The sequence below is a fragment of the Diprion similis genome, chromosome 9 (genome assembly GCF_021155765.1).
Source record: "Diprion similis isolate iyDipSimi1 chromosome 9, iyDipSimi1.1, whole genome shotgun sequence".
In the NCBI taxonomy this organism is placed as follows: Eukaryota; Metazoa; Arthropoda; class Insecta; order Hymenoptera; family Diprionidae; genus Diprion; species Diprion similis.
Genome location: NC_060113.1, coordinates 10,561,311 through 10,573,905, shown reverse-complemented (window position 1 = coordinate 10,573,905; position 12,595 = coordinate 10,561,311). Strand labels below are relative to the sequence as shown.

General features: G+C 40.1%; 1 protein-coding gene across 1 annotated transcript; it reads right to left on the bottom strand.

Annotated features, from left to right (window-relative positions):
* Window positions 1–9,891: 9,891 nt before the first annotated feature.
* Window positions 9,892–11,933, bottom strand: LOC124410176. The gene is made up of 4 exons (XM_046888344.1): window positions 11,797–11,933; window positions 11,426–11,577; window positions 9,995–10,200; window positions 9,892–9,939 (listed from the first exon to the last, which is right to left on the bottom strand). Exons 1-4 carry the CDS (start codon window positions 11,931–11,933, stop codon window positions 9,892–9,894), a joined length of 543 nt encoding a protein of 180 aa, XP_046744300.1.
* Between the last annotated feature and the right edge of the window lie 662 nt (window positions 11,934–12,595).

Below are 12,595 nucleotides of genomic sequence, written 5' to 3'. Positions count from 1 at the left end.
CGACGACAAAACAAGAAGGTTATATTTAATGATAAATTTTAAAAAATATCAGGGCAAGATGAGACACACATATTGTTTCATGTAAAACTAAATAACCATTTAACACGTGTCTCTTCTTGCCTCGATCTACCCTATTTTGAACAGATAAAGGACACAAATGAAGCAGGACAAGAATCGTAGAATTCGTCACTGACACCCTATTGCTGCGTCCTCGCAATAGTACACTGAGAACGGTGAATGTTACTTGTATAAAATATTTTGGATTATTTTTTTGAGTGGTAATTAAGGGTTTCAGGAAAATAAATACATGATAATACAAATAGAATTTTATACTTTATTTTTACATTTTACATCAGGTGTTGAAAACGGCCATGCACAAAGTGTACAGTGCTCGGCATATTGGGCATGTTCTTATCCTGGTGACGTATTCCCTCGCGCAATTAGCACACAGGCAGTTGTGCCCGCATGGGACGAATGCGTGGTTTGGTCTGTTATTTTTGCAAACGACACATTTTGTTGCTGTAAAAATTTAAAAAAAAATCAGCGTATGTTACAATTTATACTGTCTAAATCTGAAGAATAGAATGTCGTATAACTTCATTGTTAGAAGGGCACTAAATGTCAAGGAGCAATTTGTCATTTACAAGCTTGGATTTTGCAAAACCATTTGTTCGATAGATGTAAAACTCCTGCCTATTACTCGACAATAACTTTAAAATCTAGAGCTACATTCGATTCTGGAATACTTGTAATTATCCGATGATAATATGGGAATTGCTACATTTATTCATTCACTATTATGAAAAATTGATTTAAGAAAAGTACAAAATTGTTCAGATCGACTAACAAACTATAATTCTCAAGCTAACAGAAGCCGTGGTTTCATGAAATATTCAACTCTAGCCGCAAGTTCATAAGTTGATTCAGATTATTAACACGTGGTTCGAGCAATGTCAAGTCTGCATCCACGCTCCGGAAACGCGGGCAAAGGCACACAGTTCCAAGAAAATGTTCAACGTGGACGCGTGCCCTCGGCTGCATAAATGCATGCATACGACATCGTGCGCGTTGCTTGCAAAAAAAAAGAACATTTTTCACAACCTATTTCCGAAAACCATTCGACATTTTACTCAAACTTTTTGGCCAAAATAAAAATCGTTGCTATTGTTGGTGACTAGATTTAGCTAGTCCATTTACATTTCTGCTTTCTCAATTGATACAGTTTTATCGTTAAATTGGCTACGTATGGGTTCGTCCAAATGAACGTAAACAAGGTTTGACCCTGACTTCCACCGAATAGGTTGCTGATTGATCTCCTACGTCTACTTCACCAAGTATACTTTTTATAATTTTTTCAGCTTCCACCTGCCATTCAGAATTAGGTATTTTAGAACTCATCTCTCGTATCTCAAAATGTGCATCTAGGAAAAAGTAAGGAGGGGAAGAGAATTGCATTTTCCGAATTAGTCTAGAGTAATTTTTCCATAATTTTCAGGACATCCTAAGTCATTATTTTCATGGAAAAACGTGTCAAACTCGATTTTTCTCAAAATGTATGTTTTCTAAAAATTTGAACTTTTGGGAATCTTCTTTTTAATCAAAGATCATTCACAAAACGTTTCAAACTTGTGGAGAACGAAGTTTTCAAGAAAAATTAATTTTTGTACGATTTTCATTAAAAACGATGACTTACGATTTCTAGAAAATAAAACAGTATACATATATATATATGTCGGAGAAAGGCCAGATATCACTCGCGAACTTTGAGTTTTGCGTGTGGGACGCATGTTGAACCACCGTTTTATTTAACAAGATGAAACTGAACTTAACTTATCTAACAAAACTGTTTATAACGAGATTAATGTTCAATATTTTATATACACGTCCATTTGAATTTCGTGCCGTTTATTATTTTTATGTCGTTTCCCTAGAGATCGAATAGAAGAAGGCGGTGATGATCCTCTTCGTTGTTCATTTCATTATCCTCGACATATATATATATTGTTACACTTTTTAGTGTAACGAATAAAACGAGGGTAAGAAGCTTAGTTAGGTGAGCAATTAAAAGGCGCTAAATGAGAAATATGCTTTGAGAAAAATGTATTTGGGGTAAAGAACGTGTTATCAGGTCAAAGTCTGAAACAGATCTGTTTTTTTACAATAATAGCGGTTGACGCAGCAACCTTATTCATTTGATGACATAAGAAGACTTAGTTTTCTTGCGTCACATGCCGACTACTAGATCATTAGAAAAGGGGGTAAAACGGGTGATTTTATCCTTTGTAACACTACTCCCCCCTGAGGAAAAGAGTCGTCCCGACTCGAACAAATTAAAACAATAACGATCTTGATCTAGCATACGACGCTCGAAGGTGAGTCGGAGCTGTGGCTCTAAAAATTCAAAGACTCCCTTTCTGCTATCTGGCATTTGCCCACAGTCTCAAGGTAAACCACAGAAAACCTTGAACAGATAGTCGAGCATTAAGCTTAATTTTCAAAATTTTATGTGCCGTGTTTTCACAAAGGTCAGTGTAAAAAGTGTGTAGTGTATAGCTTCGTGTAAAATCCGAAGGAGCGGCCAGTTTACAAATTCCGGAAATCAGGAAAATCCAAATTTGGTCAAAATGATCCGGGAAAAGGACCACGGAAACAGGAGAGGTTCCAACAGAAGTCCAAATCGACGGTGGCCTTAGGAGGTTTTTAGGGCTTCTTCTCAACCTTCGGGAACGAGGGAGAAGAAAGGAGGCGAGCCGGTCCCGAATTCTTTCGGAAACTGCACACCCTAGATTGGGAGGACAAACGTGAGTGAAGGCAGACCGATCCGAATTCGCTAAGCGAATTTGAGAAAAGCACGGATCGTATACATTTTATTATTTTTAAAAGAGAAAATAAACGATCTTATCTGGATTATCGTTGAGTGTTTCTTTAAAATCGGGGCCTTCAGTCATCCTCAAATACCAGGAGAAGGTAAAGGAAAATCAGGTTACGTCATGAAACAACCTGAAAAAGTGCTGAGAAAAACTGACACATGGGTTAGAAAAATGTGAAAATCAAATAATCGCCTATCGACCATGAAAAATAACAATCGCGGCTCTGTTCAAACCACAAAGAAATCAGAGCCAATTCGACTAAAACAAATTATGGAAACATCCCATATTTTAAAAGATCTTTGAATAAAATAAAATTTCATATGTTCTTTGTTATTGTGTTAATTAGTAGAGATTGGAGAGTAGTCTTTCTGTAAAATCTAAATAGATCTGTTCAGTCGTATTCTCTGCATCGATAACTATCACGGGGGGAGGTAAGGAAGAGAAAATGCCTCTAACTAACCAATCTTCATAAACTTCATGAATAGTTCTAAGCAATTGCAGAGGAATCTCTGTTTCTTCCTTGCGTGCACGAGAATTAATCCGAACAAAAGAGGTTTCTGGGGAAACTCGCAAATAAACTATTAAATCTACTCCGAGTTCGAACGCTTGAACAAGAGGAGCAGAATTCTCTCTGAGTAAATGAGACTCAAAGTCTCGAAAATTTCCTAATCTGCGACGAGTTTCAATAAAATAATCGCCGCTGGAAAATTGATGTTTCCATAATTTTGACAGGTAAAGAGGTTAATCCTAAGAGGTTAATTTGTTAGAGAGTTTTTTTGCTGAGTTAGAAGTTGGAAGAGGTACCTGCCTGTGGAGGATTATCTTCCCTGATCACTTCTCTATTTCGCCAATTATAAGCGTTTGAATCCGAGCTTTGCGTCTGAGACTCTGCTTTGCGTTTTAACGCGAAGCAGTGATTGGCGTCATGGCTTTTTTGGTTGCAAAACAAGCAAGTGAGGGTAGTAAACCTATTGTCTACTCTCTCATTGACGTACTGAGGTCTTCTAATGTGGTTCTGAGAAGAACCGCGACTATTCTTATCTTTAAAATTTCTATTATTATTGTAATTTTTATTATTTTTCGGGTTATGAGACTCGGTCTCTTCCGAACGACCACCTCTCTTTTCTATAGAGGTGTTATTATCCACCTGTACTTGGCGGAGTTTGCTCGCTCCAAAATATTGTTTTCGCATGGCCTCCACCTCGAGAGCTTTGGCCATTGCCTCTCGTAAGGAAGTTAAACCCGACGTTCCAACGGCCATTTTAACTTCCGGGTCGTTAATAGCGTTTAAAAAAGCTTGTGTCGCTAAAATATTACGTGACGGTTCGTGGTCTGGCAAAGCTATTCGCGACAGTCGCTCTATGTCTTGTCCGAGAGAGGCAAGGTCTTCGTCTCGTCCTTGTCTCCTAGTTTGTAATTGAGCAGTATATAATTTTGTCAAATGATCATTACCGTATCTTAATTTTAACGCGGAGCTGAGCTTTTCGAAGTCAGAAATTTCTTCTTCTGACAAAGCTGTCAATACGTTCAAAGCTGGCGTTCTAAGACAAGAGGCAAGGCTATGAGCTTTCATGGCGGAGTCCCATTGATGATGTCTAGCAATTGTATTAAATTGTCTTTCATATTCTGCCCACGGAATTTTTCCGTCAAAAATAGGCGGTTGTAACGCACAGATAGGTTTTTCACATGTTTGAGAGGGGACTCGGAATACTCTTTGATTATCTATTTGATTTGATTGTGGGAAATGAGGTTGAGCATTTGATGGTGGCTCGGGAAAGTAGGTCTCGGTTATTACTCTAGGTCTCGAAATCGGAGAACAGTCAAGTTCTCTAATAAAAGGAACAGACCTTGAATTTTGAGGAACTTGGTCTACTAGTATTTGGCGAGGAGAAGTCCGGGGTGTCGGGATAGGAACCATCCTGGGAGTGGGTACCGGGGAAACTCTGGGAGTAGCGACCGGTTCTCCAGACTCCTGAGCTTGATTTTTAGCTTGAAGAGCCGACACTGTGGACTGGAATAGCTCGATGATTTGTGTTTCTGAGCGTGTCTGGGCCTCGCGATCCAGTCGACGCTGTTCTTGTTGTTCCTGTAGAAGATCCATCAGATGCTGCTGATGACGTTCAGCTGCTTCACGTTGTTTCTCTGTGGCTTCCTGTTGAGCCTGAAGAACCTTCAGAAGGTCTAAAGCGGTGACGGTGGGCGTCGAAGGGGTTGTAACAGGGGTCACCGTCGGTGCAGCTTCTGGAGCCGCAAAAGTTGGCTCGGGAACTTGTAGGTCTCCTCTCAGTGAGGGGCTATCTCCACAACTTTCCCGGCGGCGTGAGCGGGTCGAACGACTGACACTCATCTTCAAATTCGCGCACTGAATTGACTCACGAAAGAAAAGCTTTAAATCCCGATTCTGACACCAGTGTTACACTTTTTAGTGTAACGAATAAAACGAGGGTAAGAAGCTTAGTTAGGTGAGCAATTAAAAGGCGCTAAATGAGAAATATGCTTTGAGAAAAATGTATTTGGGGTAAAGAACGTGTTATCAGCTCAAAGTCTGAAACAGATCTGTTTTTTTACAATAATAGCGGTTGACGCAGCAACCTTATTCATTTGATGACATAAGAAGACTTAGTTTTCTTGCGTCACATGCCGACTACTACATCATTAGAAAAGGGGGTGAAACGGGTGATTTTATCCTTTGTAACAATATATATATATACAGGGTGACCAAGATAAGGTGGCCACCCCCCTCCAAAATCCAGCCCCGTGGGATTTTTGAAAATTTTTTTTACGATATTCAAAGGAAATTTGACGAACCTTCCGATGGCAAGGTCGAAATTTTTTTGGAAGTTACCATTTTTGCGTGCGAAAAAAAATTTTTTGATTCCGCACATCAAAATAGGTTTTGATTTTTTTGTTGACAAAATAAAATTTACCGAATTCGGATATCAAAAATTTTCCGAGATCCGTCAAACCACTCGCCCACAAATAAATCGCAAAATTCGACTTTTTCAACCAAAATTCGGTTCTAACTGGCGGAACAGGTGGAATTGGAATATCTGTCAAAATTGATCCGCGCCAACTTCACCCGAGTCCAGGTAGCGTATAAGATACGTCATTGACGATTCTGCGCGATGGGTTTCGCTTGACAGACTTTCTCTCAATGATATGGCAGCTAGACAAGAAGCAAGATTAGAATTCCGAAAATATCTGCATTGCGCCGACGGTGGCAAAAACGTCGGCATTTGAAATTGGCAATGATAATTAACGCCCTAGCAGCATAACGGGAGGTTAAAAAGCATCTTGTTAACGCCGGTTGCCGGTGGCAACCGCTGCAGCGCTCGCCCGTAGCCAATCCGGCCGATCGGCATTCTGCTATAACCCTTTACCGATGACGGGTTGATGCAACGCGAAAATTGCAATACTTTAGTATTTTTCAGCGATGATACGTTGTCTTGGATGTGGAGCTAGCTTACGTTCGGAATTTTGAAGATTTTTCAGAATGCGGTGGGCTTGGTTTGATTCATTACCGGGCAACCTAGCTGTAACACCGAACACACACGGGCTTAGTTGAGTTAAGCTGTTCTGTCAGAGTGCAGCCTTATCGACGGAGGCAATGCACTCTTATTTCATGCGAAAATCATTTGAAAAAAACTTGAGGTTAATTCATTCATCTTCCGGAAGAAATACGAAATAAATTGTTGATTTGGACACTGTGTATTTACTTTCGTATTGAGCGTATTTCCGCGGTAGCAACGGTGGCCAAATTTTCTGTGATTCTAGTAGTAAAAAATGAGTGCAATATTGAAGTATGGCGGAAGTATGACTGAAACACGAAACATGTACGAGGAGGATGAAGAAATTATTGCAAGTTATAACAGGTACATGTACCTTTTACCTGTGATTTTTTATTTACTCTGTGGGCGACAAACATTTTTTTTAATAATTTTTATTAAATTTTTTTTCATAAATACAGTTGCCACGCTTCACTTTCAATTTCAATTCGATGACAGTCAACCATTATTTAATGAGTATTTACATGTGCAATACAACGTTTTGTTTCATTCAAATATGCAGAATCCATCAATTAGTGACCCGAAAAGAGGGGGTGAATTTTTTTTCTTGAAATTATATGATACGGATCAAATCCTGATTCAACTGGGCTATTCCCGGTTCGACTCATCTCTTTCGAACGATCGGTACCTAAGATAATTTTCGAGAGCGCGCGTGTCGTTTCTTTTGGACCATTGTACATATGCTCACTCTCGCTTTATTCACCCATCTGTTCGTTTCTTTGTTTTAATTGCGACTGAAGTCGCAGTTTCATAAATACAGTGATACAGCATAGGGCTGGAGACGTGAAATTGATGCATTATTTACTGAAAATTAAATTTTTTGACAAGCCACAAGTGCACCAAGCCAACATACAAGTCTGGATTGGTGAATTGGCGAAATCTGTGAGACTGTATTGGTGCAAGTGCTGTGTTTTTTTTTTTTTTTTTTTTGCGCGTCCGTGGCCAAATTGGTGGGGAAATCTTTTATAGACTATCCTGGGTAGGGTACCGTCACTCCCAGGAGTGTGGGACTCGCCTTACGGAATACCCACTAAAACCACCACCAAAAGCCATTCCTTGCGGTCCCGTCCTCACCTCACGGAACTGCCGTCGTGCCTGTTCTGAAAAGTCGAATATTACAATAAGTGGAACGTCATATTTCGATGAAATTTAATCTAATATTTCCGAAACGATAAATGGAGTTTTGCGTGCGTCAAAGTCAAGCGTATTTATGAGCTCGACTTTTCACCACTGATCGCAACACTATTCTCGTGTTACAGCCATAATGAGGATCAGATTTATGCAAAATAAGAAACGTTCGTCCGAATTTTGTAGTATTCAATACGAGCGTTTATTAAAAATAATATGATCTTACGGTTTACTTCGGATCTCGCTCGGCATTGCCGTCCGACAAATGCCATTCCTTGCTGTTCTCCTCGCCTCACGGAACTGCCGTCGTGCCTGTTTCAAAGAGTCAAATATCACAATAAGTAAAATACAAGGCGCATATTTCTACGAAAATCTATTCAATATTCCGGAAACGATAGATCCAGATTTACGTGCATCAAAATCAAGCGTATAATGTGAGCTCGACTTTTCACCACTTATCGTGACACTATTCTCGTATTACAACTATGATGAGGCCCAGATTTATTCGAAATAATAAACGTTCATCCCAGTTTCGTAGTATTCAATACAAGCGTTTGGTAAAAAGAATCTGATCTTACGTTTCATTTCGGGTCTCGCTCAACGTTACCGTCCGCCAAATGTCATTGCCTCGCTGTCCTCCTCACCTCACGGAACTGCCGTCGTGCCTGTTTCAAAGAGTCGAACGTTACAGTAAGTAAAACACGAGGTGCATATTTCTACGAAAATGTATCTAATATTCGGGAAAAAGATAGATCCAGTCGTGCCTGGTCGTTTGGTAGATAAAATCTCATCTTACGTTTCATCTCTGGTCACGCAGTGACTGTTACCGTCCGCCAAAAGCTACTCCTTGCTGTCGCCCTGCTGTTGTCTGCCTATTTTCAACAATCAAATATCAGGATGTAAAAAAATACCAGGCGCATATTCCGATAAGAATGAATGTATCATTTTTGAAACGATAGATGCAGTTTTGTTTTTATAGCAATCGAACGTATGTAAATTCTACTTTGCACCATTTTCGTTACACTATTCTCGCATTACAGAAATGCTGAGGCTCAGATTCATTCGAATTGAGAGAAGCGTTCGTCACAGCTTTTCAGCATTCAATACACTCGTTTGGTACATAAAATCGGATCTTACGTTTCATCTCTGGTCACGCAGTCACTGTTTCCATCCGCCAAAAGCCCCCCTGCTGTCGCCCACACACCACGAAACTGTCGTCATGCCTGTTTTCAACAATCAAATGTGACGATGAGAAAAATATGAGGCGCATATTTCGATAAGAATAAGTGTATTATTTTCGAAACGGTAGATGGAGCTTTGCTTGTATCGAACGGATGTAAACTCTACTTTTCACCATTTTCGTGACTCTATTCTCGCATCACAGAAATGCCGAGGCTCAGATTTATTCCAAATAAGAAGTGTTCATCACAGTTTTGCAGCATTCAATATGAGCGTTTAGCAAAAAATAAAAAAAACTGCTCTTACGTTTCATTTGTGATCACGCCAGCCTTTCGTGTCCGCCGATGGTGATACATTGCTTGTCCGCGAGACCTATCCACGGAACTATCGTCGTACCTGTTTTCAACATTAAAAAGTCACAATAAAAAAAAAAAAAAAAATAAGAGGTGCCTTCAGAGTGAAAATGACTGTAATGTTGTTCAAAGATCACCAACAGTTTTGTGTGCAGTAGCAAACAAACATCGCCTTAACGTTTCGCCGTTTTTCGTGATATTATTTTCAATAAGAATAAAATAAATCATCATAATTTCGTACTATGATCATTATATTATTCCTCTATCGTATTATTATATTCATTCAATATTTGTAAAAAGAATCACATCTCACATTTCATTCCTGGTTCCGCCGCCTCAGGAGCTGCTCTATGTGCCCTCCGTTCCTCTCAACGGTGAGTGCGAGCCGTTTTGGAATGGACCTTCGCACCCGTTGCAGCTCCGTAACAGGAATTGCGGCACACGCTTCGGCGATGCGGTGTCGCATGTCGTGTTTCGTGGTGGGCCTCCGTGCGTACACGATTTCCTTGATTCTGCCCCAGAACCAGAAATCGCAGACCGTAAGATCCGGTGAGCGTGCTGGCCACCTCACCGGTCCTCTCGTCCCGATCCAACGCCCCGGGAACATGGCGTCCAGGATTGTCATGTTCTCGTTGCTGTTGTGAGCAGGGGCCCCGTCCTGCTGCCACCAAACCTGGTCCATAGGGATGGGGTTTCCGTCCATCAGACGTGGGACTTCCTCGGTCAGTACAGTTCTGTACTTGGCGGACGTCAAGTTTCCGTCGAGGAAGATGGGCCCGAGGATCCTGTCCCCTTCTATTCCGACCCAGACGTTGAGCTTCCAGCGGTGTTGGCGGTCCTGCTCTACAATCCAGCGTGGATTTTCCTGAGCCCACCAACGGCAGTTCTGCTTGTTTACGATCTCCAGGTTGGTGAAGATCGCTTCGTCCGTGTGGCACACCCTTCGGTAGAAGTCTGGATCTTCCCGGAGTCGGTCCAGTCCCCAGCGGCAGTAGGTCAACCTTCGCTCGTCATCGCCTGGGCACAGCTTGTGTAGCCGAACGTGCTTGTACGGATAGAACGATTGTCCTTTTACGATCGTTCTTACAGATTCTCGCGGAACCTCTGTAGGGAATTAATTATTTCGTTTACAAGGCATGAATAGACAATTATTGCCTTCGCCCTTAAATACACGTCGAATTCCCCATTATAATTTTCGTGAAAATTTCTTTTCTCTGACAAATCTCACCGAGCACATCCACGGATGACTCGTAAAAAAAATTCGCACCAACCGGGGCGGAAATTACTCGCTGAATTGACGTGTGAATAGATTTGTGAATTGATTATGAATCACCCGAATTTTCTGAGAAATAACCGAATTGCTGTGAATAAGGTCAAGTTGATTTTGATTAGTTTGGATTTATGGTACAATTATCTTTTCACAGAGAGTATTAATGAAATTGACGTCAGAAATTGGGTTGATAAGAATAAAAAAAAAAAAAAAAGAAAATGAAAATAATAATAGTAATAATAATAATAATAATAGTAAAAATAATTTAAATCAACAGAAAATACAAAAGGATGAATTGAAATTTTTTCAATTTCGCTCGGATTAGACTCAATTATCTAGAAAACCTTAAAATTTATGGATTGAAATGAACTTATTTCAATACAAAAAATGTATCTGAATTGGAAAAATTAATTTGAACTAAGAAATAAAAATTTTATCGGACAGAAAGGAAAATAATGTAAATTAACGAGAATCGCAAAAGAATGAATTGAAATATTCTCAAACTTGCTGGAATTAGAGTGAATTATTGAGAAAAAATTGAATCAATTGAGTGTAATTAAGTGGAATTAAAGCAATCTACCTGAATGAAAAAAAAAAATTAATACCAAATATTTATTTACACTAATTCAGCTAAAAAAATTATCGTGTCACTCAAATTTGAATTTATCTCCCCCTTGCATGAAATGGACCACTCAGCTGGGCTACGCAGCATTGATTTGAATGTGAATGAATAAGATAGCGTCGATGCTGGTAAATTTGAAATTTCTGGACATGCCGGAAGAAATATTTGAGAAATTATACAATCACGGGATCAATCACACGTTTATCAGAAAACGAAATTTGATTTTTTACGGCTTTCACAGACGCTTCAGAAGTTTTCGATATTTTTCACTCCGAAGCGGATGCATGAAAAAATGTGGCGCGAAAATTGGTGATTTTATAGACGTTATTACGTCAAAAAATTGAAAAAAATAATCGCCAGACAGGGTGCACATTAGTGAATTCGGCACGGAATGCCCCATACGCACAAAAAGTATAACCCAGAAAAAAGAAACATACGCAGTGTTCTGGCCAGGCGTCTGAGACTCTGTCTCCCGTTTTCCCGGATAGCGTTTTCCACTTCTTCTCGCACGGGACCGTCCACCACCGGCTTGATCCGTTGTTCTCGTGGCCGCTTCAGCACGCCGTGCTCCGCCTCCGTTGCCGCAAGCCTAGACACGAATTTTCGCATATGCGAATCATACATTCTTAAAAACTTTGCTAAGCATAGTTTTTTTCTTACAGACACAGAATTGACGTAGCCGATATTTATATCACATTAAATGTTTGTAATATACTCTCAAGGGCAGTGTGCGCAAGCTCCATCGAGTTCTAGTGCAAATTAACATATTCGTGCAATTTTGAAAATTATTTCATTGCGAACACGGTACCTTCGGAAGGACTGCCTCGACGGTGGCTGCTCGTCCTCCGGGAACCGCTCACGGTACGTCCTCGCCGATCCCGCGAAGTTGTTCCCCGTCTCCGTCAGTATCCGGTGCATCCTGGTGAGCCGCACTTCCCTGTCCATCCTTATCTACAATTTTCTATCTAAAACTATTCTTACAATACGATTATAACAACTTAGCGATAGTTAAATTAACGGTAAAATAAAAATACTCTTAAACGGCTAACAATGCTACAGATAAACGTATGAAATTAACAACTATCACTGATCTTAAGGGTAACACAATGATTGAGAACGTAAAAAGAATGCTTAGAAGGTAAAAAATACTGTGAAGGATGTGATGAAAGTTGAATATGATGTTGATTTTGGTTGATTTAAGGATGAAAGTTTTTGCGTGTGTGTAGATGCTTCGAATAATTCTTAGCGTCTGTTTGCCGAAATAATCGGGAGACGATGCCAGATCTTCGTTTGTTATTTATCGCGCGATGCGCCGAGCTGCTTCAATTGTCGTGATTATTTCACGAACTATGGGTCAGCGGCCTGTTATAACAAATGAATACCTTCGTGACCAACAAACGCAGCTCGGCGCATCGCGCGATAAATAACAAACGAAGATCTGGCATCGTCTCCCGATTATTTCGGCAAACAGACGCTAAGAATTATTCGAAGCATCTACACACACGCAAAAACTTTCATCCTCAAATCAACCAAAATCAACATCATATTCAACTTTCATCACATCCTTCACAGTATTTTTTACCTTCTAAGCATTCTTTTCACGTTCT